The sequence below is a fragment of the Eleutherodactylus coqui genome, chromosome 1 (genome assembly GCF_035609145.1).
Source record: "Eleutherodactylus coqui strain aEleCoq1 chromosome 1, aEleCoq1.hap1, whole genome shotgun sequence".
Classification (NCBI taxonomy): domain Eukaryota; kingdom Metazoa; phylum Chordata; class Amphibia; order Anura; family Eleutherodactylidae; genus Eleutherodactylus; species Eleutherodactylus coqui.
The window spans coordinates 190,636,868-190,660,111 of NC_089837.1; the positions used below are offsets into that span (position 1 = coordinate 190,636,868).

Sequence of the window (23,244 nt, forward strand, 5' to 3'; positions counted from 1 at the left end):
TCCTGTCCTGCACTGCACTGCACTGCACTGCACCGACCACCAGCCTCACCCCCAAGTCCTGCACCGCGACAGCCACCAACCTCACCTTCCACCTCCTTTCTCACCTTTCCGACCACCGTAATGACGTCATTAGATGCTACTGCCACACCCCACGAATACGGCCAGGTAATTGGTTGAGCGGGTTCCACATCTTGTTTACTATCCCACCCTCTCAGCCAATTAAAACCGCCGTGCCCTCCGCCCCGCCTCCTGCGCGTTGTTCAGTCCTTGCCAGCGTTAAACATGGCGGCTCTGAGGCTAATGAAAGGGACTGGACACCGGGCGGCTCGGTGTGTCCTACGATGGGATCGGCACAGTCTGCAGTCACAGACGAGATCGGTTGCACACTTTACCTTCCACCCAGACCCGGAGCCCACCGGATATGGTGAGGGGGCCTGCTGTGTGTGTGGCAGTGGGATGTGCGACATCTGCTGGGCGATTGCTAATGTGGAAGATGTAATGTGGCATCCAGATCTGCAGCTCAATGCCCTTCTATAGGGATCAGCTGGGTACTGTACACTGGAACAACGAGATGACGGCTGCTAACCAGCTGCAGGCTCACCACAAGTTACACTGTCACCTCTAATGCACCCACAGTGGAAAGAGTACATAACCTAGTATGTTAGAGAGCCCTCTGGGACTACCTGGGTCCTGCACTAGTGGCTAATACATCCGATCTGTTATCCCAGTCACTATTAGGTGGGGGCGATCCGGATTCGGGCTCTGACCCCAGCTGGTGACTTGCGTAACTTCGCTTTTCTGTACTGTGAGTGACCGCGGATGCTCGTCATCTTCATTTTTCCCGCACCATCACTAAGTGATGACCTGGGTACCCACAGCCTATCCACAGTTTTGCGCAGATATGTGAATGTTCTGTTTTGCAGAATACTGCTGAACTTCCGTGCAGGTGACGATCGTGGATTCCGCAGTTGAAATCCGGTCATGTGGGACCTGCCTTACGCTGGGTTCACATGGAGCGAAATGTCTGTGTGGACCCTCCTCATGGGAAGGTTGCTCAACAAAGTGGACTTTTGAAAATCCCGTCCACAAGCTGCAGAAATAACCTGCACAAAACCCGTGCAGAAATTGACTTTCAGCATGGAATTCAAAGCCACAGCATGTCGATTCTTATCACCATCCCTGCTACGGAATTCACTCCTTCGCAATGAGGGGATGAATTCTGCACAGGAATTTGTGATAAAAAACCCACTTCAAAAGGCAGGCGTTCCGCGGATGATCTGCTGCGGACATTCTGTTGGAAATCAGCCCCGTGTGGACCGGCCTTATAGCAAACACAAGCTAATAGCACACAAACTGCTGTAGCCTTCATGTATTTTATTGAGTAGTACTCCACAGTGCAGGGAGAAAAAGTAAGTCAACCCGTCTGTTAGGCTGTGGTCACGTGCTGTTTTTTGGGGGTTTTGTTGCCTGAGGAAGAATCCTGAGAGGTTTAAGGTCAGTTTCACACGGGCGACAAAATCGTGATTTTTCTCGCAAAGCGACAGTTCTACAGATCGCCTGTAGGTGAAGCCCCTGTTTTCCAATGGGTTCCTTTACATTAGCGATGTTTTGTAGGCTGCTACATTGAGAGAGAGAAAAATTGCAGGTTGCTAAATATTGCCGTGATTTGCAAGGTTTTGTAGCCCATGTTTCCCTATAGAGCCTTCCTATGTGTTGCATCGCATGAAAGCGCAGTTTTTGTGCGGTGCAATGCAACTATTACATTAGGAAGTCCTACTGTTTGTCTGTAAAATAAGTCCTAGCTGCATAAAAAAAAATCCATGACTTAAAAGGCGCTGTTCAGCTCCTCCGTACTTCTCCCAAAGCTCCCTGTAACTTATTTGAAGTTCTTCGGCCTCCAGGAAGCGCTGGCTGTGATTGGCTGAACCATGGTGCTCGAGAACCAATCAGAATCATCACTCGAACCAGTCACAGCCATTCATTGAATGGCTGTGATTGGTTCATCAGCTCAGCCAATCAGAGCCAGTGTTCGATGAACCAATCACAGCCATTCATTGAACTAGTTCCTCCCTCTAGTCACTAGAGTCTAGTGGTGACCGCAGACAGCAATATTTATTTATTATTTATAAATATAAAGATACTTTGGAAAGCACACAGAATGTTTAGTATATCCCATATAGCTTCTATGTATTATTGATTAGTGTTTTAACCTTTTTTTTGTAGGACAAACACAGAAAATGAACCTTTTCCAAGCTGTACAAAATGCATTGGATAATACGCTATCAAAAGATCCAACTGCAGGTATAAAACCAATACAATGGGTATAAACGTGTATGTGCAATATTTATTTGCAGATGTGGTGGCAAAGGTGTAATATGTGACAATGCTGGTATTTTAATGTAGTTTTTGAAGTCAAAGTCAGGTGTGGAGCATGAAGAAAGATACAGTAGACAGGACAGATGCTTCTTTCCTTGACTCACTCCTGGGTTTAGCCTCAGGAACTGCATACAAAAACGGAAGAATTGAGCACATGACCACACACGTTAGACTTCTTCAGATGAGCGCGTCCAATGTTAGTGTGAGAAACATACCAATTTTAATCCGTGTTACAGCTGCACAGGATTGAGGCTCTCACCCCTAGATCTCCAGACATGAACATGGCTGTCATCAGTGCTCAAACTAAACCTTGATTTGTTGCTGAAGACAACCCGGTTCTACTCCATAGCATCCAGTTTTGTCATTCAAAACACCACTGCAACCGGAGATGACGGTGGGTGGGTGCCAAAGGCAGTACATGTAATGGGCGTCGTAGGACCAAATGTCCTTCAGCCAAGCGCCTGGAAACAGTTTCAACAGACACAGGGGCCTGTACCAATGGTGCCATATGTCTCTGGATGGTGGACAATGAAGCAGTGGGAGATGCTGGTACTTGTCAGACGATTAGACAATCCTCTCTACTGGTGGTCTGTCGGGACGTCCTGAGCCTGGTCACCTTGTGTGCCCTCACACATCCACTGGTCCCAACACCTGCTAACAGTCCAAACAAACGAATTTGAGTGATAATCATTCAGTGTAAATGCACAAAAACGCTCACTTTCAGTCAGCTTAAAAAACATTGCTGGGTCACGGGCTTGTCGTTCAGTATAACCCTACATAGGTGAAGTGCTGAAAAAGAAGCCCGCAATCTAGCGGTGAAATCTGTCAGTCTAAACCCTCTGCATAAGCGCTGATGACTTTAGCGGTCTTTTTCATAGTTGCGTACTCTGTCCATAGAAAAGTGTCGGACTCAGGCTGCATGGCATGCTGAGAAGTAGAGCATGCTGTGATCTATTTCTAACGCATATCTACATGTAGTGTCTAAACCATTGGTGGGCAACCTTTTGAGCTCGGTGTGTCAAAATTCGCCCAAAAACCGAGCATAACTCGGGTGGTGTGTCACTTCGAGAAAAAATCCATAAATTTGCGATATTTATAGTTTAAATAACAAATATGTAGAATTGTAATGTATAACTGTATTTAATAAACCCAAAACACCCATAGCACAGGCCCTCGCCTCTCCCAGCCTCCACCTCACTCATCTCAGTAATGACGGGCCCATAGCAGCCCCCCAGCAGCGACAGCGCACCCTACAGCGGCCCCCCAGCAGCGACAGCACCACCCACAGCGGCCCCCAGCATTATCTGCCCCCTCACAGAGGCCCCCCAGCGGTGACTGCCCCCTCACAGAGGCCCCCCAGCGGTGACTGCCCCCTCACAGCGGACCCCCCCCCCCCCCCGACCCATGTACTTACCCTGTGGATGCTTGGATGCTCCGCTCCTCCTGCGCCCTCCAGCAGCGATGATCTCCCGCGCACACTGTGACATCAGTGTGTTGCAGGACGCCTTCTCCCCCGGACGTTCCCGCGGAACCAACAGGTAGGAGACGTCGGGGGACGGGGGGGAGGAGGATCCTGGTGCACACTGACATCACAGTGTGCGCCGGGATCAGCGCTGGTTAATGAATACCGGCAGGGAAGTCACGGCCACTGCCGGTATTCATTAACGGGGTGACCGGCCGCGTGTCTGCGACTATGGCCACGCGTGTCAGTGCTGACACGCGTGTCATAGGTTCGCCATCACGGGTCTAAACGCTTAACTGAATGGATCGATGAAAGTCCATTGATTTTTCTTGACTCCATTCTCCGCGTGCGTAATACGCAATGAAAATACGGTTGTGTGAATGATTCCTAAGTTTTATTATTCTTCTGTTTATGTTTAATTTTCTCACCTCCTGGCTGTTGTACTTGTTTCATTATTCAATAATTGTTTTTATTATTTTTGGTCATGCTATTAAAATAGCCTAAAGATATAAAGTTAGTACATATCCACTTATTCTAAAAAAAAAATAAAATATATATGTATTGTAGCACAGTGGGGGTTAAAGAGCACTCCAAACCGTCACTTTTCTTTTCTTTAGGTTTATTTACACAGTCTTTAACAGGAACATAAATAACTGGGTCTCCAGATAAATGGTAAATGATAGCAACAAAAAGTCTCAGATTTAACCCTCCTCAGTCCGGAGGTGACACAGGTAACTCCTCAGCTGAGCAAACCGTACAAGTCCTTAGAGGTGCACAGACCTGTGGATGTCCAGAGCGCCGCTGGTCCTTATGCCCTCAATCTCTCAGGCTCTAGTCCAAGAGCAGGCGTATCCCCTCCAGGGGTCCTGCTACAACCAGGTAGCGCCTCGTCCACAGCGTCTCCCTCGGTTCAGAGTGGAAGTCACAAAGTAACTGTAGCCTGTATCTCCCAGGCACACACACACCTCTCTCTACCTTCAACCTGTCTCCTTAAATGGCAGGCTGGACAGGTGGTAAGATCTGGCCTGGAGTGAAAGAGGCCCGGACTACCTCACAGAGGCTAATAACCTCTGTGACACATACCTTCCACTCCAGACCATTCCTCTTACCCTGTTACTATATATATATATATATATATATATATATATATATATATATATATATATATATATATATATATATATACATATATATACGAGGTTTTAGCGCATTATAGGTACGTGCAAAGATCGCGGCAATACTGCACCAAAAATAGCGTGAGTGGGTGATTTCCAGCTATTAAGTCTCGAGCTTAATTAGCTTTAAAATTGCCCGCTCACATGATCGGAGGTGCGTGATCCAGCTCCCATAGGAGTCTATGGAAACTCCCATGCAGCACGCACCAAAGATGGATCAGGCTATATCTTTTCTGGTACCACGGACCTTAAATGCGAGCATTGTAGCCACACATGTCCTATCTTTGATACAAGTTTTTTGCGCGTCTAAAATTCCTTCATCTGAGCGTTTCTATAGGAAACCATTGGTTCTATTAGACGTGATCTTTTCACGCGCCTATACTGCGCTAAAGCCACGCTCGTGTGAACGAAGCCTAAGTCAGTCAGTTGAGCTGCAACTGAGCCAAAAATTTGGCAGAAATCTATGATCGTAGCCAATGATTCAGAGGTGACTTTCCCAATCTGAGCTGGCTGTCACAGTGTGGTTGTCGGGGTGAGGTCCCTCAAAGCCTAAAAAGTTTCATGGGCTCTGGGCAACCCAAATAACATCACTATATACTGAAACAAACCATTCACTTTTAAACCTTTGGATTACAACTACGGCAAGCATACATTTGACCTTGCATGGCACCACCTCTACATGTCTCTCAAATTCGGTATGGCTTGCAGTGCATGTAACTTTTGAGTCCATAATCTGTACATTATTTATTAGGCCCCCTGTGCACGGCAGTGATTTCGCCAGCGATAAACCGCCGGTGAATCACGCCGTGTGAAGCTTTCCATAGCACTGCTACGGAAAGCGCCGGCCCCCTGTCCATGAGCGGAGAATCATTGCGATTCTCCACGGTCAGCCTATCTATCAAATTAGGCTGACCGGCGGAGATTCGTCTGCGGCTCCTGCTCTCGGGCGGCAGCTCTGCCGCGGGATACCGCATCGTCCGTGGACAGGGGGCCTTAAGATATGTATGCCTTGGGAGGTCAGAAATCTTGTGGAGTTTTTCTTCAAGTTCTTTTATTCCTAGTGGTGACCCTGAGAGGGTCTCCCCTAATTTGACTGGAGCAATTGGTTGTGACAAATTCTCATCTACAGTATTTGAGGCCTCCAATGATTCCCTGTCTTTCCAAGGCTTGATCAACCTTATATGATTAACTTTGAAAAGCTTTTCTTTTGCCAGCTTGATATACTTTGCTGAAAATGGTAGCAAAGTAAACTACAATCTCATTGAGGTCTTGCCACTTCCTTTACAATCAGCATTAGCGTAGCAAAAGGGTCTTACTTTTTGCTTTATGCATCCATCCACTTTTGTACGCGGTAGACTCCTGCATTTTTTTGGCTATATTAAAGAGAGGGTGATGACCATAGGACAGCTCAAAGAGAGAGAAAATATTAGATACAATAACAGACAATCCCAATCACAGCCATGTTTTTCTGCTACTTTTTTATCATATGCTTTAAAGGGTTTTTCCAATGAAAAGTTTTATCCTTTACCCATGGGATGGGGATAATTATCTGAAAAGTGATCATGGAAATTTGGGTCCTGAAGGTCCACGAATTAGTGCTGCAGTGGTTACGCATGTGCACTACCAACCTCTTTCCACTTCATTATGATTGCTACAGATAGTAGAGTACAATCTGATAGCTACGTTCGTGACCATAGCTCCTTTCAGTTTGGGACCGCTATTAATAGTGGGGGTCCCATCTGTCAGACCTTCACTGGTCAGATAGCTATTCCCTATCCTGTGAAGAGGGAATAACTTTTTTGTTGGACAGTCTATCTGAGGTTTTGTTAAACTGCTCTGGTAACCCATCTCTATGGGGTGATACACAGAAGTAAGTGTGTAAGAGTTTAAACTACTTGAATAGGTCTTTCATTGCCTTTAACTTGAATGCTGTTCCTTGTCAGTAAGGATTTCTCTAGGGATCCTGTTCTAAAAGTATTTAAATCAGCTCTCTTACAATATTTTTAGTGACAGCCTTACTCAGATGTACTCTAAAGCTTCAGGATAATGAGTTGCATAATAAATAATCGCCAAAATGTATTGATGTTCTCTTGCTAATCTTTGAATGTGACCCAATAAACCCATACGAATTCTTTCAAATGGCACTACAGTGATTGGTCGTGGAACTAATGGACTGTAAAAGCGTAAATGGGGGCACTTATCTGGCATGTGGGGTAAAACCCCATTTAGACACAACGATTATTGCTCAAAAGATGTCTTGCATTGTGTGCATTTACAGGGCAAGGTAATCGCTCAAACGGCAGTTTGATTGACAGTTTTGAGTGATCACTTTGCGCTCCGAGCAGGGTATACAGAAGACAGGCTTGTCTTCTGTATACTCCTGCTGCGTTCACGGAGCGCACAAGCTGGTATACAGCTGTGCGCTTCGTGCGAGGTATGCAATGCCGCAGTGATTTTCGGGGAAGGGCTTTAAATATAAGCCCTTCGCTGAAAATCATCCCTATCAAGTGTAAAAAAAAAATATATATATATTCGCCTGTCCGCTTCTGCCGGGGCTCAGCCGCGTGTAGCTGTCCTCTCCCTGCACTGTTCTGAAGTTCTTTCATCAGGTGGGGATTTAAAATCCCCACCTGCTGAAAGACAGTAGACAATAAATTAGAAAAAAAAAACCGTGCTCCAGTAACCGGATAGGTGGAATGAGAAGGCAGAAGGAACTTACTTAGCAGGGGTGTCAGTGCAATTGACACCCCTGAAAATCCAGGTCAGCTTGTAGAAATGAATCTTGTCCAAGTTATGACGAGAAAGGTTCTTTATTCACAAGGTGCAACATGTTTCGGCTGAAACATCAGCCTTTATCAAGCTTAATATAGCACCTATATTAATGCTATCCTGACAAACATCCAACCACCATCCTAGCTGTACAGTAGAAGGACCTGTGCCCTGCTTGGGAGGAGGCCACATGCTGCTCCACTGGAGCCATCTTGGAACTGCTGGACACAGTGTAGCACTCCGTCGGCTCACCTGCCTTTTATAAGCCTGCCACGTACTGCTTGAACCTGGAGCCTATACACTCATCCACTGCAAGTGTCTCGCATGTACGGAGGTCCTTTACCTGACTTGTATTTCACAGGACCCGGTCAGTGATGGCGGGGAGGTGCGGCCCTCAGGCCTGAAGTGCCTTTTGGTGTGGGAGAATACACGCAGGTACCCTCGCTTTGAATTTTGGACACAGCTCTGCAAAAAGGGCTCGCAAGCTACAATAATCGGGTAAACCACTTAGAGCCTGGACACTTTTAACTCCCGCAGACCTTCATCATTCCTAACAAATGTTTTATACGTAAACCTAGCATCAGACAAGGAACTGTGACTTGTGAACTGCAGCTTCTAGTGTGGGACCTTGCTATTATTGGGATCCATGTACACCTCTTCAGAGCCCCTCAATTCCTATAGCAGCTCTGGGAAGAACCCCTAGATGGACTATATTTTTTTCTGCATTGACTTTGCTTGTATCTGTGGCCATTGCTTGTCTGTAGTACATCCCAGTAGCTACAACTCTAGCTGCGTGCCTGTGTTTTACTGAACATCAATTGTACAGTGAACTATCTATCATGTGTGCCTTTGTCAATTCTGTTCTCTCTGTTGTATACATAAGTCTCTAATGTCTAACTGCAAGTATGGCATCTCAAAAGGAATTGAAAGAAAAAGACTTCAAGACGCCAGAGATAAACTAGATAAAGTCAGTTGTATTGCTATGCGGGATGAGAAACGAGCTCCTGCTGGCCCTCCATTTGCCTCCCTCTGTATCTGCAGAAGAAGAACAACGAATGGTACATCTCAAGATTTCAAATATTCTCAAGGCCATTGCAGAAAGCCGTACGTTTCTCACAAACAGAATTGACTAAGTTAAAGTTGCCATTTCCCTGCTCTGCCAGGACATGCAAAAACTGAAAAACAGAGTGTCAGAAGCTGAGACGCGAGTCGGTATACTTGAAGATAATGTTGAATCTCTCCTGAGAGATGCTGTGATCTCCAGCATCAATGCAGTCAGCTTCTAGCAAAACTTGAGGATTGGGAGAATCGTAAGCACTGCTTTAGCCTTCGCTTTGCTGGTCTTCCTGAGGGAACGGAAGGCAGAAATCTTGAGACATTCTTGAATGACTCATAACCACATTTGGCCAAGGAGAAATTCTCCTCCAGTTTTGAAGTTCAATAAGCATACAGCATCTGGGTGACTCCTGGACCCCCGGGTTCACTCCCTAGAACATTCATTCCTAAGCTGCTTCACTTTCATGATAGAGATACATTCTTTCGACTAACATAAAAACTGGGCCAACTCCCAAAATATCAAGTTATCTATCCTGATTTTTCGATAGCCGTTCAGAAGAGGAGAGCAACTGTTACGTGTGAACTCGGGGACCTGAACGTGAAATATTCCAAGCTTTGGGTAATGCACAACAATACTACTCATTTCTTCCAATTCCTGGATGAAGCCCTTACTTGGATAGTGCAAAATGTGGCCTAAGCTGTTCAGTCCAATCAGTGAGAAAACTTCCAGAGGACGCCTGAATTTATGTGAACTTGCTCGCTAAATACTACTAGTGCTTTTGTAGTGCTATTAGCTGTTATACTCTATGCCTCGTTGATGTATTTGATCCTCTGTATAGGCATCCTCTGTTCTGCCTATACCCCAACTTTTATCACAGTTATAGACTAAAATGTATATACTTTAATGGAAATTTAACTTAAAAACATGAATGGGCTCACACACATGCGTATCGCATGGACGAACAAAACAACCACACAAAAACACAAAGGTCGCCTCTTCCTTATCTCAGGAAACTTATGGAGGCTAGAAAAATCAATATTGATAAAGGACTACTAATGTTATGTCCTCTATTTTTTATTTGTATCACATAGGAGGTAGGAGGAAGGCTCTATCTGCTGTAGGGCGCCTGTAAGTATAATGCCCCCCGCAGAGTATTTTAGGTAGGGAACCTCTTCCTAACAAAAATTCGCCCCTCTGTGATTACAATATAGCGCTTAGCGCATGACGAGATGGTTCAAATAGGAGAAACTCCAAGAGAACTAGACCCTTATGCGCAAGAATTACGGCGCAGACCAGGGTTATTCAATTGCAGTATGCTCGGCTCAACGCGTTTCCCCACACGAATGTGGTTCATCAGGAGCACAAATATTTTGAAGAAAGAATGATAAATCAGGATGATAACTGATTCTGCTTTTTGTTGTTTTTTCGTGATAAATAGATATTTTAAAATATTAGAACAGGGTGGCTTGGGAAAGCGCAATTTATGTGCTCGATCATATATAGACTGGATCACAGCATCTGATTTATTCAGGACAATTTCGAGCACTAAATCGCCATGGCGTGTCTCTATAGCCAAGTTCTTGGGAAATCCACACAATGGATAGCTATAGTGACAAATAACAGTACAGCTAGGGCTGAATGCGATTCACCACAAAAAGCCCACAAGTAGATCTTGCCCAGAACTAGGTATTGATTGCCGCAGGCAAAAGAAGTTGTTGCAGAGATAAATGCAACAGCCCCAAAAAGGCTAATAAGCCCTAGAGATTTTTTGACCCTTATTTGGTGTATTAGCTGCAGATGGTGCAGCCAATTTCAAGAGTCAGCAGCTCATGAGCAGCAAATGGTTGTTGCAGAGATAAATGCAATAGCCCCAAAAAGGCTAATAAGCCCTAGACATTTTTTGACCCTTATTTGGTGTATTAGCTGCAGATGGTGCAGCCAATTTCAAGAGTCAGCAGCTCATGAGCAGCAAATGGTTGTTGCAGAGATAAATGCAACAGCCCCAAAAAGGCTAATAAGCCCTAGAGATTTTTTGACCCTTATTTGGTGTATTAGCTGCAGATGGTGCAGCCAATTTCAAGAGTCAGCAGCTCATGAACAGCAAATAGTTCTATCATAAAACCCAGTGAGGGTATTAGAGGAGCTATCTAATAGAGCCTGCAAGTAGATGTCAGATATCTAATTCGCCAAAGTATCCCTAAAAGCACCCAAAAATAGAAAAACAAATAAATAAAAGGATAAAGCCTGTGGCTCTGATGGTGAGCCACAGGAGTGAGGGCCAAATAATTTAGTCTATAGACTTTTTCCGTCTCTGATAAGGGCCAAATAATTTAGTCTATAGACTTTTTCCATCTCTGATAAGGGCCAAATAATTTAGTCTATAGACTTTTTCCGTCTCTGTGACAAGTATACCCCAACTTTGTCTTAGTTTGGGACCATACTGTATGTTGTTTTCAGGCACTCATGCATGTGTACGTTTTGTTTACTGATCTATGGTAAAGGTTTACCATTCTTTACACTGTTTGTGGTTTTTCTTGGGTGATTTAAGCTCCCATATGAGTTTCCTTTTTCGATATGGGATTCAGGGTGGGTGGAGGGGTTATTCACTGTTTTTCCTTTAAATTGGATAAGCAACCCTAATTACTTTAATTTGTATTCTATTGCACATATGCAACTATGGCACAAAGTAAGCTGAAATGCTGGACGGGGAATGTCAGGAGTGTCAATGACAAAGTTAGGTGTGCTTTTAGTCTTCAAGTACTCAAATGGCACCTTGCAGATATTGTGTCTCCAAGAAACATACCATACTGGTACCAAAACCCTGGCCTTTCATATGCCTTGGATTGGATGGGGATACCACTCCACGTTTACAAGTGGTTCTCGTTCCCCTCTGGTTTTCTCAATGCTGATGGAACCTCTGGCGGAGGCAATTCGGATAAACCCACAAATAGAAGGCATCCCCATAGGAACAAGTTCTCATAAAATCAACCTTTTTGCCGACGACGTGATCCTAACTTTGACAAACCCAAAAACGTCGTTGCCCCAGGTCGTGTCCACCCTGCAACTATTTGGCTCTGTTTCCCTCTACAAGGTGAATCCCACCAAATCACAAATGATGGGCATTAATCTAACTAGGCGGGAAGAAAACTTCCTAAAATCTACATTTCCATTTCAGTGGTGCCCTAACGCTCTTCCCTACTTAGGAATCGCCCTAACTCCCTCAACTGACGACCTACCAACAGCAAACTTCCCTTCCTTGAGGACCTCAATCCAAAAAGAACTAGATCGCCTCTCCACATACGAGCCCAGTTGGATGGGCAGGGTGATACTGTACAAAATGATTATACTTCCTCAAATTTTGTACTTCTTTAGGACTATTGCGGTTCCCATCCCAGACTCCATACTTGCCCTATTTCACCAGCAAATGTGCAAATTCATATGGAGAGGGGTAAAACCCAGAGTGGCATTCTCTATCCTAAATAGGCCTCTGAGATTCGGAGGATTGGGTATTCCCAACCTCCGAGTCTACCATAGATCCTTTTTAATCGACCAAACCGGACACTGGTGCAATACGGAGACAGATAAAAAGTGGGCGACTATTGAATCAACCACAACAGGAGCTTCCAACTGGAAGGCCTTCCTCTTGGCCAACTCAATGCAACCACAAAGTGACCCACATCTCCTTCCGCCAGTGAAAGCGTCCCTACACGCATGGCATACAATAGGCGATTATAGAATCGCAGAACTAGGCACAACAAAAATTCCTCTCCCACTTCGCACTCTAAGTCACTTAATCCCTGATCTCTCCTTCCACAACTGGCCACATAAAGCATCCATGAACATTTCAGACCTTTTCCAGGGTAGCAACTTACTCGACTTCCGACAGATACAGGAAAAATATGCGGTTCCTCACTCAGAACATTATACATACCTCCGTATCTGCAACTACTAAAAAGCTCATAAAGCTACCTCCATAAACCTCCCAGACCCTCTCAACGACCTGCTAAACGCAAAAATAGCAACACATAAAAAACTAACAAAAACTATCTATACTTGCCTCTCTGGCATCCAATTTTTCAAGAAAACGATAAATTTCCTTAACTGGGAAAAAGACTTGAACAAGAAATTCTCTCAAAATATGTGGTGCGATGCCCTTAAATGGGCCCACAAATCTTCCGCTTGTGCCTCTCACTGGGAACAATACCAAAAACTTATAACCAGATGGTATTGCACTCCACTAAGACTGGCACAGATGAAAAGACATTTCACCTCTTTGCTGGAGAGGCTGTGGGGGAACTGGATCTTTACTCCACATTTTCTGGTCCTGCCCTCGTTTACGCCAATATTGGACTAAAGTATCACAATTTATCTCTAACCTTCTACACATACTAAACAAATTAGAACCTGAACTTGCCTTGCTTCTAGTAGGTATAGGAAACGTACATAGAAACTTCAGAGTAATAATTTCTCATATATTACATTCATCGCGGGGTCTCATAGCGAGAAATTGGAGATCCAAACACATTCCATCTATCGAAGAAATGCAAGATATGGTGTCATTAAACTGTGTAAACGAGAGAATGATAGCTCACCAGAGAGACACTTTACCCCAGTTTTGCAGAAACTGGTTAGTATGGACGCAAGCAATGGGCTTTGACTAGCCCGGTAACAACCCCCCCCCCCTTCCACTAAGCACCTCAAATGGCCTAGGAAGACGCGAACCGCCACATCCCATACTACAGATCCTATATTTCCGTTGAGCCGGCGAGAATAGAGATTCCATAAAGACAGCACTCTTACCTACAAAGCTATTGATCTAAGGTACCGCAAAGTTAAGACGAAGTTTACTCCCTATTTTCCCCTTCTCCGCTGCTGTTTCCCCGCAACTTTCCTTTCTCCCCTCCCAGGAATAAAGTTGTAATATGCTACATTGTAAAATATTGATGGCGAATTTATCACTTAATTCTTGTACTTGCTGTATGAATCAAATGCCAATAAAAATTCCTTGATTTAAAAAAAAAAAATAGGAAAAGCTAATAGGTTCCAACTTTGTAATTCATTTCTAGCGCAAAAGAATTAGCGTCCAAATTTTACGTACGGAATCTAATTCTCTCACTTCCCAATATCATAGAAACTTGAAATTTGGCACGAGCAATGATTATGTCATAAATAGGAAAAGTTAATGGGTCCCAACTCGATTATTCAATTCTAAGCGCCAAACAATTAGCGTCCAAATTTTACGTACGGAATCTAATTCTCTCACTTCCTGATGTCCTATATATATATAAATGAATGACTGTCTGTCTGTCCTTTATGCATTACTACACCATTCATTCAATCGCCATGAAACTTTGGGAAGTTGTTGAGTACACTCCTGGGAAGATTACTGGCATAGTACAACTATCCTACGATAGGTGGCGTGCGTGCGAGCATCGTCGACAGTTATGCCCCCCAGACAAAGATCATTTGATTTCCATCTCAAGCACGAAAGCAAAAGGCCTTACGAGCAACGGGATGCGTGTTCAACTACAAAATGATGCATCCGCCGAACGTTTCACTTGACAATTGCTGCATATTGAGAATGCTGAGGTAAAATGAAAGCTGTGCTGGGATTGGTTGCTATTTCTTATACTACTGAGGTTACATGAAAGCTGCGCTGCGATTGGTTGTTATATATTATACCGCTGAGGTAACTTGAAAGCTGCGCTGTGATTGGTTGTTATCTAGATATTTAAAAACGAATATGTATGTATGTATGTCTGTCTTCGCAGCAACGCGCGACGGGTAAGCTAGTTAATAATAATCTTTATTTGTATAGCGCCAACTTATTCTGCAGCACTTTCAGGTATGGGAGAACACCGACAATACAATATTAACCCCTTAGTGACCAAGCCTGTTTACGCCTTAATGACCAGGCCAAATTTTGCAAATCTGACGTGTCACTTTAACATGGAAAAACACCAGAAAGGTTTTGCATATCCAAGCGATTCTGACATTGTTTTTTCGCCACATGTTGTGCTTCATTTAGGCGGAAAAAATAGACCGATAGAAATTGTGTTTATTTATTAAAAGCGCCAAAATTGGGAAAATTTTGAAAAAATCGTCATTTTTTCATATTTCCAACTGCAATATCTTAAATATGTGCAAACATAATATAGAAATTTTTGCTAAGATTTATATTTCCACCCGTTTACTTTATTTTGGGCGCACATTGGAAAAACTTTCGTTTTTTTTTAACCATTTAGGAGACGTACAAATTTAACATTACTTTTTAGCATTTTGAGGAACACTTTGTTTTCCTATACCAAGCCAAGATTGGAAAGGCTCATGAGTGTCAGAATAATAGATACCCCCCAAATGACCTCATTTTAAAAGCTACACCCCTTAGTGTATTCACTGAGGGGTGTCATGAGTATTTTGACCCCACAGTTTTTTTTTCAGGAATTAATTCAATTTAGAGGAGAAAAAGTAAAATTTCATATTTTTGCAAATCTGTCATTTTAAAGACATATTTTTTTCCTATAGTTTACATGAAAATTAGGATTTACACCCCAAAATGGATACCCCTATTTCTCCCGTGTTCAGAAATATACCCATTGTGGCCCTATTATATCTGAGTCCACAACGGGGCCCAAAATGAAAGGAGTAGTCAGTGTCTTTCAAAACAGAAATTTTGCTTGAAGTCCTTTTAGGCCCCATAGCACACATGTAGAGTTCTTGAGCGCCCAAAACCATAGAAACCCCCCACAAATGACCCCATTTTGAAAACTAGACCCCTTAAGGAATTTATCTAGGGGTGTACTGCATATTTTGACCCCACAGTTTTTGAATGAATTCAAACCAAGCAAAAGGAAAAAATTGTGATTTTCGTTTTTTCGGCAATTCTGTCATTTTAAAAACAGCTTTTTTTTGTACAGCACACATATGAAGGAAGACTTGCACCCAAAAATGGATACCCCTGTTTGTCCTGTGTTCAGAGACATACCCATTGTGGCCCTAATCTTATGTCTGGATACACAACGGAGCCCAAAATGAAAGGAGCGACCGGTGGCTTTCGGAACACAAATTTTGCTTGAAGTCCTTTTAGGCCCCATTGCCCACTTGTAGAGTTCTTGAGCGCCCAAAACCATAGAGAACCCCCACAAATGACCCCATTTTGAAAGCTAGACTCCTTAACGAATTTATCTAGGGGTGTACTGCGTATTTTGACCCCACAGTTTTTGAATAAATTCAAGCAAAGCTAAAGGAAAAAATTTGGATTTTTGTTTTTTTGGCAATTCTGTCATTTTAAAAACAGATTTTTTTGTACAGCACACATATGAAGGAAGACTTACACCCCAAAATGGATACCCCTGTTTGTGCTGTTTTCAGAAATATACCCATTGTGGCCCTAATCTTATGTCCGCATGCACAACGGGGCCCAAAATAAAAGGAGTAATCGGTGGCTTTCAGAACATAGATTTTGCTTGAAGTCCTTTTAGGCCCCATTGCCCACTTGTAGAGTTCTTGAGCGCCCAAAACCATAGAAAACCCCCACAAATGACCCCATTTTGAAAACTAGACCCCTTAATGAATTTATCTAGGGATGTACTGCATATTTTGACCCCACAGTTTTTGAATAAATTCAAGCAAAGCAAAAGGAAAAAAATAGGATTTTCATTTTTTGGGCTATTGTGTCAATTTAAAAACAGTTTTTCTTGTACAGCACACATATAAATGAAGGCTTTCACCCCAAAATGGATACCCCTGTTTGTCCCGTGTTCAGAAACATACCCATTGTGGCCCTAATAGACTTACAGGACCCATGGCTAGGCCTACAATGAAAGGAATACCCGTTGGATTTCAGGGTACCACTGAATAAATTTCAGGGTCCATTGCCCACTTATAGAGCCATTGAGCGGCCAAAACTATAAAGAACCCCCTCAAATGACCCCATTTTGAAAACTAGACCCCTTAACGAATTCATCTAGGGGTGTACTGCGTATTTTGACCCCACAGTATTTGAATGAATCTAAGCAAAGCAGAAGGAAAAAGTTACGATTTTCAATTTTTTTGGCAATTTTTTCAATTTAAAAACTTTTTTTTTGTACAGTGCACATAGGAATGAAGACCTTCACCCCAAAATGGATACCCCCGTTTGTCCCGAGTTCAGAAACATACCCATTGTGGCCCTAATCTACTTACAGGACGCATGGCAAGGCCTATAAAGGACGGAACACCTGTTGGATTTTAGGGCACAACTGAATAAATTCCAGGCCCCATTGCTTATTTGTACAGAATAAAGATGGACTCCCTAAAAATTCCCCCCCTCCGCGCCCTTTTTGGCGTTCGCAAATCTTAGATAAATGTGAACTGTGTAGTATTTCCGAAGACAAGGGTAATTACGGAGGCTGGTTGGAATGGGCCCATGGGGCAATAAAACCGGGTATCCCCCCCCCCCCCTCCTCTCATGCTTTTTGGGGGTATTTCGTGACCTCAGTGGTGGGTATGGGGTGTAAAAAGTGGCGTTCCGTGAGTCTCCCTAAGCTTGATGAGGTGCGGCGGTCTCACACAGAAGGCGCTCAACAAGGTGCTCCTGGAACTGCAGGAAGGCGAGCGTTCCTGGGGCTTCTTGTAAAATACGTATCACAGGTAGCTGTCTGAAAAACGCCGGGCTCACGCGGGTGCAGGCGGAATCCGCTTGCGGAGGCCCACAGCGGATCCCATCTGTGAGCCCGGCTGTGACCCTGCGTACGGCTGCGTAATGTACTGCACATAATTGCCTACTCACACAGGCGGTCATGCACAGTACACCTTTTTTTGTATTTCCCGCACTGTCGCTTAGCGATGACGGCGGTACCCGCAGCCCGTATACAACGTAGTTGCGCATGGGCTGCGGGTATATCCACGACCATGGAGCACAATGGGCTCTACGTTGCAAATATCCGCAGTAAAATAGAACCTGCTGCGTTCTCTTTTCTGCGAGTGGATTACGCAATTCCGACCCGCTAATGTGAGCGGAATTGTGTAATCCAATGCGATTGATCTGCGTATTACCGTGGATCAGACGCATGCAGAATCCGTAATTCCTATGCGGTCATGTGAGACCGGCCTAAGGTAGATCGCTACCTTTTTATCACGTGACCGAGGACCGTTCAACGAGGCCACCCGTCACTGCTCCAGGCTCTCTGTGACCGTTGGTCGCTGGGAGCAAGGAGATTTTAAGTTTCCTGGGCTCCCTGACTCTTGCGCATGTGTCCGGCTTTTTGCCGGCAATCGCATGTGCAGAATTCGGGAAGGTCCACGGAGGAAGATCGCGTCGGGGTTCAAATACGCAGGCCTCCGGTAAAAAGTTTCATCTCCTCTCACTGATCGCATCAGTGAGGGGAGATGAAACTTCAAATTTTTTTTTTTACTTTTACGTGATCGCCATTATTGGATAATGGCGAACACGTGACCAGGAACCGCTCACTGCAGACCCCCATTAAATCTCCATGCTCTTGGCTACGTTTTGTAGCCAGGAGCAGGGAGAATTTAAATTATCCTGGCAATCCACAGCTTTTGCGCATGCGCCCGCCATTTTGGCGACGGGCGCGTGTGCAGAAGCTGTGGTAAGGTCCGCGGATAAATCTGGGGGCCTTAGGTACGTACTTTCATCCTCCCTCACGGATATGATCCATGAGGGGAGATGAAACGTACGCTTTTTAAACTTTTTTTAACTTTTTTTTTTTTTTTACTTTTTTACACTTTTTTTTGACTTTACATGATCACTGTCATCCATTGGATGACAGTGATCATGTCCCCGGTATAATCTCTCTGCTCCTAGCTAAACATGGCAGCTAGGAGCAGAGGGATTTTAAATTTCCCGGGGCTCGAGCCCGTCTGTGCACGCGCCCGATGTCAATCTTCGGGCGCGCATGCGCAGACGGGGATTCGGGTCCCGGGACATCGGGACACCGCTGAGGACTGGGGGTGAGTATTTTCACCTCCCCTCATGGATCCGATCCATGAGGGGTGGTGAAACTGACTTTTTAAAAACTTTTTCGCGATCGCGCTATCCATTGGATAACGACGATCGCGGTACCGGGGACCGCTCACCGCAGTTCCCGCTGACATCTCCTGCCTCCCGGCTACCTACAGGAGCCGGGAGCCAGGAGATTTTAAATCTCCCGCACTGCCGGGCCTTCTGCGCATGCGGCTGACGTAATGCCGCCTGGCGCGCATGCGCAGAAGACCGGCTTCGGGCCCCGGAGCGGCAGGAGAGCGGGGAGCAGCGTGCCGGACCTGGGTGAGTAATTTCAGCTGCTCCGATGGATCCGATCCATCAGAGCAGCTGAATCTTTAACTTTTGTGTACTTTTATTTACTTTTTTTGCGATCGGCGCTATCCATTGCATAGCGCCGATCGCAATGCCGGGGGGGTGTCCGAACAGCCCGGGATGACAGCTCCATGCTGTCAGCTACCTGCGGACACCAACAGCATGGAGCTGTCACGTCCACAGCCCGAGGGGCATTATTCTCTGCAGGAAGCATGTTTTTACGTCCTCAGAGAATAAAGCCCACTTCGGGAGGACGTAAAAACACTATGGGCTGGTCGTTAAGGGGTTAACACGTGATATGCAATCAGTTTACAGTCAACAGGTTGGGGGTGATACAGGGTTGATAAGGCATAGGGGAACACAGGCAGTATGGGAGTTACATGTGGAAATCATTTAGGAAGCAAACTGGGTGGGGCGGTAAGGAGGGGCAGGGGTAGAGGTCATATGCGATAACCAGGGTGGAAGGTGTGGGAAGCCATAGGGGAGTGGCAGGGGGACTAGGTCAGGAGATTTGGTATGCCTCCCTGAAGGGGTGCGTTTTAAGGCCTTAGTCAGACGGGCGTTTTTTCGCGCGATTTGCGGATCGCATGACGGATGCGCATCCGCAAATCGCGTGACCGATGCCCGAAAATCGCCCAAAAATCTGCTCCTAGCCGCGTTTCATTAGAAACGGGCTGGAGCTGTCCAGCGCATTGCATTCAATGGAGCCGGCAATACAGCCGACTCCATTGAAAGCAATGCGCTGCGGGCGAGTGTGGGATGAATTGTCGGGAAGGGCTTAAATATATAAGCTGAGCCAATCAGGGGGCAGGTCTGACTCACACCCCCTTCACACCCACTGCAGGCCGGCCGCGCGGAACTCCGGCTGCCGGGAGCAGGTGAGTATGTATATATTTTTTATTTTAACACTTTTATGGATGAATTGCAGGGAAGGGCTTATATATTTAAGCCTTTCCCGACAATTCATCCCGCGCACGCCGGCAGCCCATTGCTTTCAGTGGAACCTGCTGTATTGCCGGCTCCATTGAATTCAATGGGCAAACATCGTTCTTCTCTGCCACAGCTGTTACAGCTGTGGCAGAGAAGAATGATTTGTCTACTATATGTTCTCAATGGGGTCGGCGCTGCTGCCGCCGGCCCCATTGAGCGCATATAGTGAAGAGAACAGGAATCACAGATCGCAGATAGGTGCGATCTGCGATTTCTGTTCTATAATTTATCGGACGAGCGCATAAAAAGCGCTCATGTGTCCGATACCATTGCAAAGCAATGGTTTTAAAAAATCGCCGGACGCATGCGCAAATCGCGCAAAAAAACGCCCGTCTGACTAAGGCCTTAAGGTGCATATGAAATTTTGAGCATCAGGAATTGTTTGTATGCCTAATTCTATGTTACCCAGCAATCCCCTCTCTTCATCCCGCAGTCTTCATTTTACAAGACCAACTCCTGGCTGACGTTCTTTGTGAGGTTATCCAATATGGCTAAGTTGTCCAGGTGTCTCATGCTGAGCTCTTGTTACAGGGCAGGAATGGTTGTATTATATTGCAGCACAACTCTGTCATTCATTGTGGAGGCTTAGAGCAACATTGTACACAGGCCTTAGTGACAGATTACTTATTCCCTCTTTTTTTTAGACTCCAGATCTGTGGTCTTTATTAAAAGACTTGTGTCCACTCCTCCTCTTGTGGATAATTACATACTTCTGCTAGTTTAGCAGGTTTGGGCAAGAGTTTTGGCATACTACAGCACTCCCCCTTTTCATGCCTATACACCCCTGTGGTACAACACTAGTGTATTGGAATCTGCTAACTAGAGATGAGTGAGCATACTCGGCCACGCCCCTTTTTCGCCTGAGCGCCGCGATTTTTGAGTACTTCCGTACTCGGGTGAAAAGATTCGGGGGGCGCCGTGGGTGAGTGGGGGGTTGCAGCGAGCAGTGGGGGGGAGAGGGAGAGAGGGCTCCCCCCTGTTTCCCGCTGCTACCCCCCGCTCCGCCACGCCACCCCCCGAATCTTTTCACCCGAGTACGGAAGTACTCGAAAATCGCGGTGCTCGATCGAGTAATTACTCGAAAAGAGTACGTTCGCTCATCTCTACTGCTAACGTTCCAGTTCCCTCAATGTGGCTTCAATACGGAAAACAATACCTAGGTCAACTAATAACCCCTAGGGCACACGTATCAAACACAAGGCTCATGGCGCGATTCCGGTTATGTTTTATGTGACCCATCCACCAGCCGTGCAGTATTCTATTCGCCCAGTCTGACCGCTGACCTCTCCCACCCCTCGGCACCTGTACCGTACACAGCACAGACGCTGAGGGGAGAGGTCAGTGGTCACAAAATACACTGCTGCCACCGGACCGGGCAAGTTAGGTGAGTATAGGAGAGCCTGTAGACATGCCGTCCGGCCCAAGGTCAATAGGGAGGTTGCTATTACTACTGGGATTACTATGGGGTCACTTATTACTACTGGGGCCAATATAGGGAACACTCTTACTACTGGAACGATTATGGGAGTCACTAATATTACTAGGGCCACCTATATAAGGAACACTTTCTATTAGGGCCACTATGGGGGGGCTCTGTGATTACGGGGGACACTTATTAGGGCTCGTTCATATTTCGTTTGCGCAAATACGGTGCATATTTGTGCTGCCAAAGATTGCTTAAACCCAGGTTTGTTTTTTTTTGGGCCATTGTAATCAGACTGACTCACGGAACAAAGTTCATTTTTTACTGCACTTTGAAAGCCCTTTAAACAACTCCTCACCCCAAAAGGCACAATTGCTTTTTTTCCTCCATTTCGTTAGTACATTATACAGTATATTAAATAGGGCCATTAAAAAATACAACTCTTCTTGCAAAAAACAAGCTATATTTATGGAAAAATGAAATAGTTATATAGCTCAAAGAAAGTGGGTACAAAAAAAAAGAAAATACACCTTTTTTAACAATAGTATTCAATATCAGATGTACAGGCATACAATTGGGGTACATTGGGCAGCCCCCTCCAATAACTGATGACTAAAGCACTGTGCGGCAGGCAACCATGCGGTAAAGAGGCGACGTCTGCTTGATGAACTGACTTGTATGTTATGGTAGCCAGTAAGTTGTAAACCCCTGATGCCACTTGTCACCACGTTTACCAATTAGTTGATTCAAGATGACAGCCCTTTTGATCTGGGTAATTCTTCTGACGTCTCTGGTTGTGTAAGCTATTGCTGTCAGTAGAACATCATACTGTCAGAAGTTCTTAGGATACAGAAGAGGCATCTCTGAGATTTCACACTCTTCCTCGGTGACGGTCTGTGCAATTTCCAATAAAAGTGGGAAAATGAAATGTTTGAGTTCTTCTTTTATGCGAATTGGCTTGTGCGTGTTTCAGTGACATGATCAGCGTGACAGCCGCGTCCACCAGAGCAGCGAACATGTGGAGCCTCCGCTGGGCTGTGCATAATGATGTGACAGCCGTTTTATGAGGAGGAATAGAATGCACATGTACGAGTGCACACTGACACGCATTCTAGCAGCGGATTAGTCATACATGGACAAAGAACTGCATGTTTTCCAAGATGATCCGTACAACAGAGATGTGGAAAAAGACCTAGACTTTGTATTAATGCCATCTATCGTGTAGATATGGAATGATGCAGTGTCTCTCTACTGGTCTGCATTCAGCCTAACTTAAGGCTGCGTCCCCACACAGCAAGAACCGCTTGGGGCTGCAACCCCACCGAGCCACGGCAGCCAGTGTCTGCGCAAACTTGCCAATAAAGCATTTTTTGCTGTGTGGGAACGCAACCAAAATGCCGTGTTTTTTATAATCTTAATTGGTTTCATATGTTTGATTTGTCTCACATTGTGTTAACCCCTTAATGACCAGCACTAAGGTCCAACCAATTTTTCAGATTTTTTTTTTTTTTTGTTGTTGTCTCATTACATATTTATACAATCATATTTTTTTTCTATCGATCTGGACTTGTATTTTTGGGGGGGCTGTGGTGATCCAGAAATTCTACCATTCGGCTTTATTATTACTGTGTTCAGTTTGTGGTATAAATAATAGAACATTATTATTATTATCCGGGTTTGCACAATTACAATGAT

The 23,244-nt window shown here is 45.0% G+C and overlaps 1 protein-coding gene across 1 annotated transcript in view; it reads left to right on the plus strand.

The window, feature by feature from the left end:
* Positions 1–241: 241 nt before the first annotated feature.
* Positions 242–23,244, plus strand: part of BCKDHB (branched chain keto acid dehydrogenase E1 subunit beta) — a 201,515-nt gene continuing 178,512 nt past the window's right edge. Inside the window, exons 1-2 of the mRNA XM_066604919.1 lie at positions 242–424; positions 2,224–2,301. Coding sequence (XP_066461016.1) covers positions 283–424; positions 2,224–2,301 — 220 coding nt within the window. The 5' untranslated portion in view covers positions 242–282. The remainder of the gene's footprint in view (positions 425–2,223; positions 2,302–23,244) is intronic.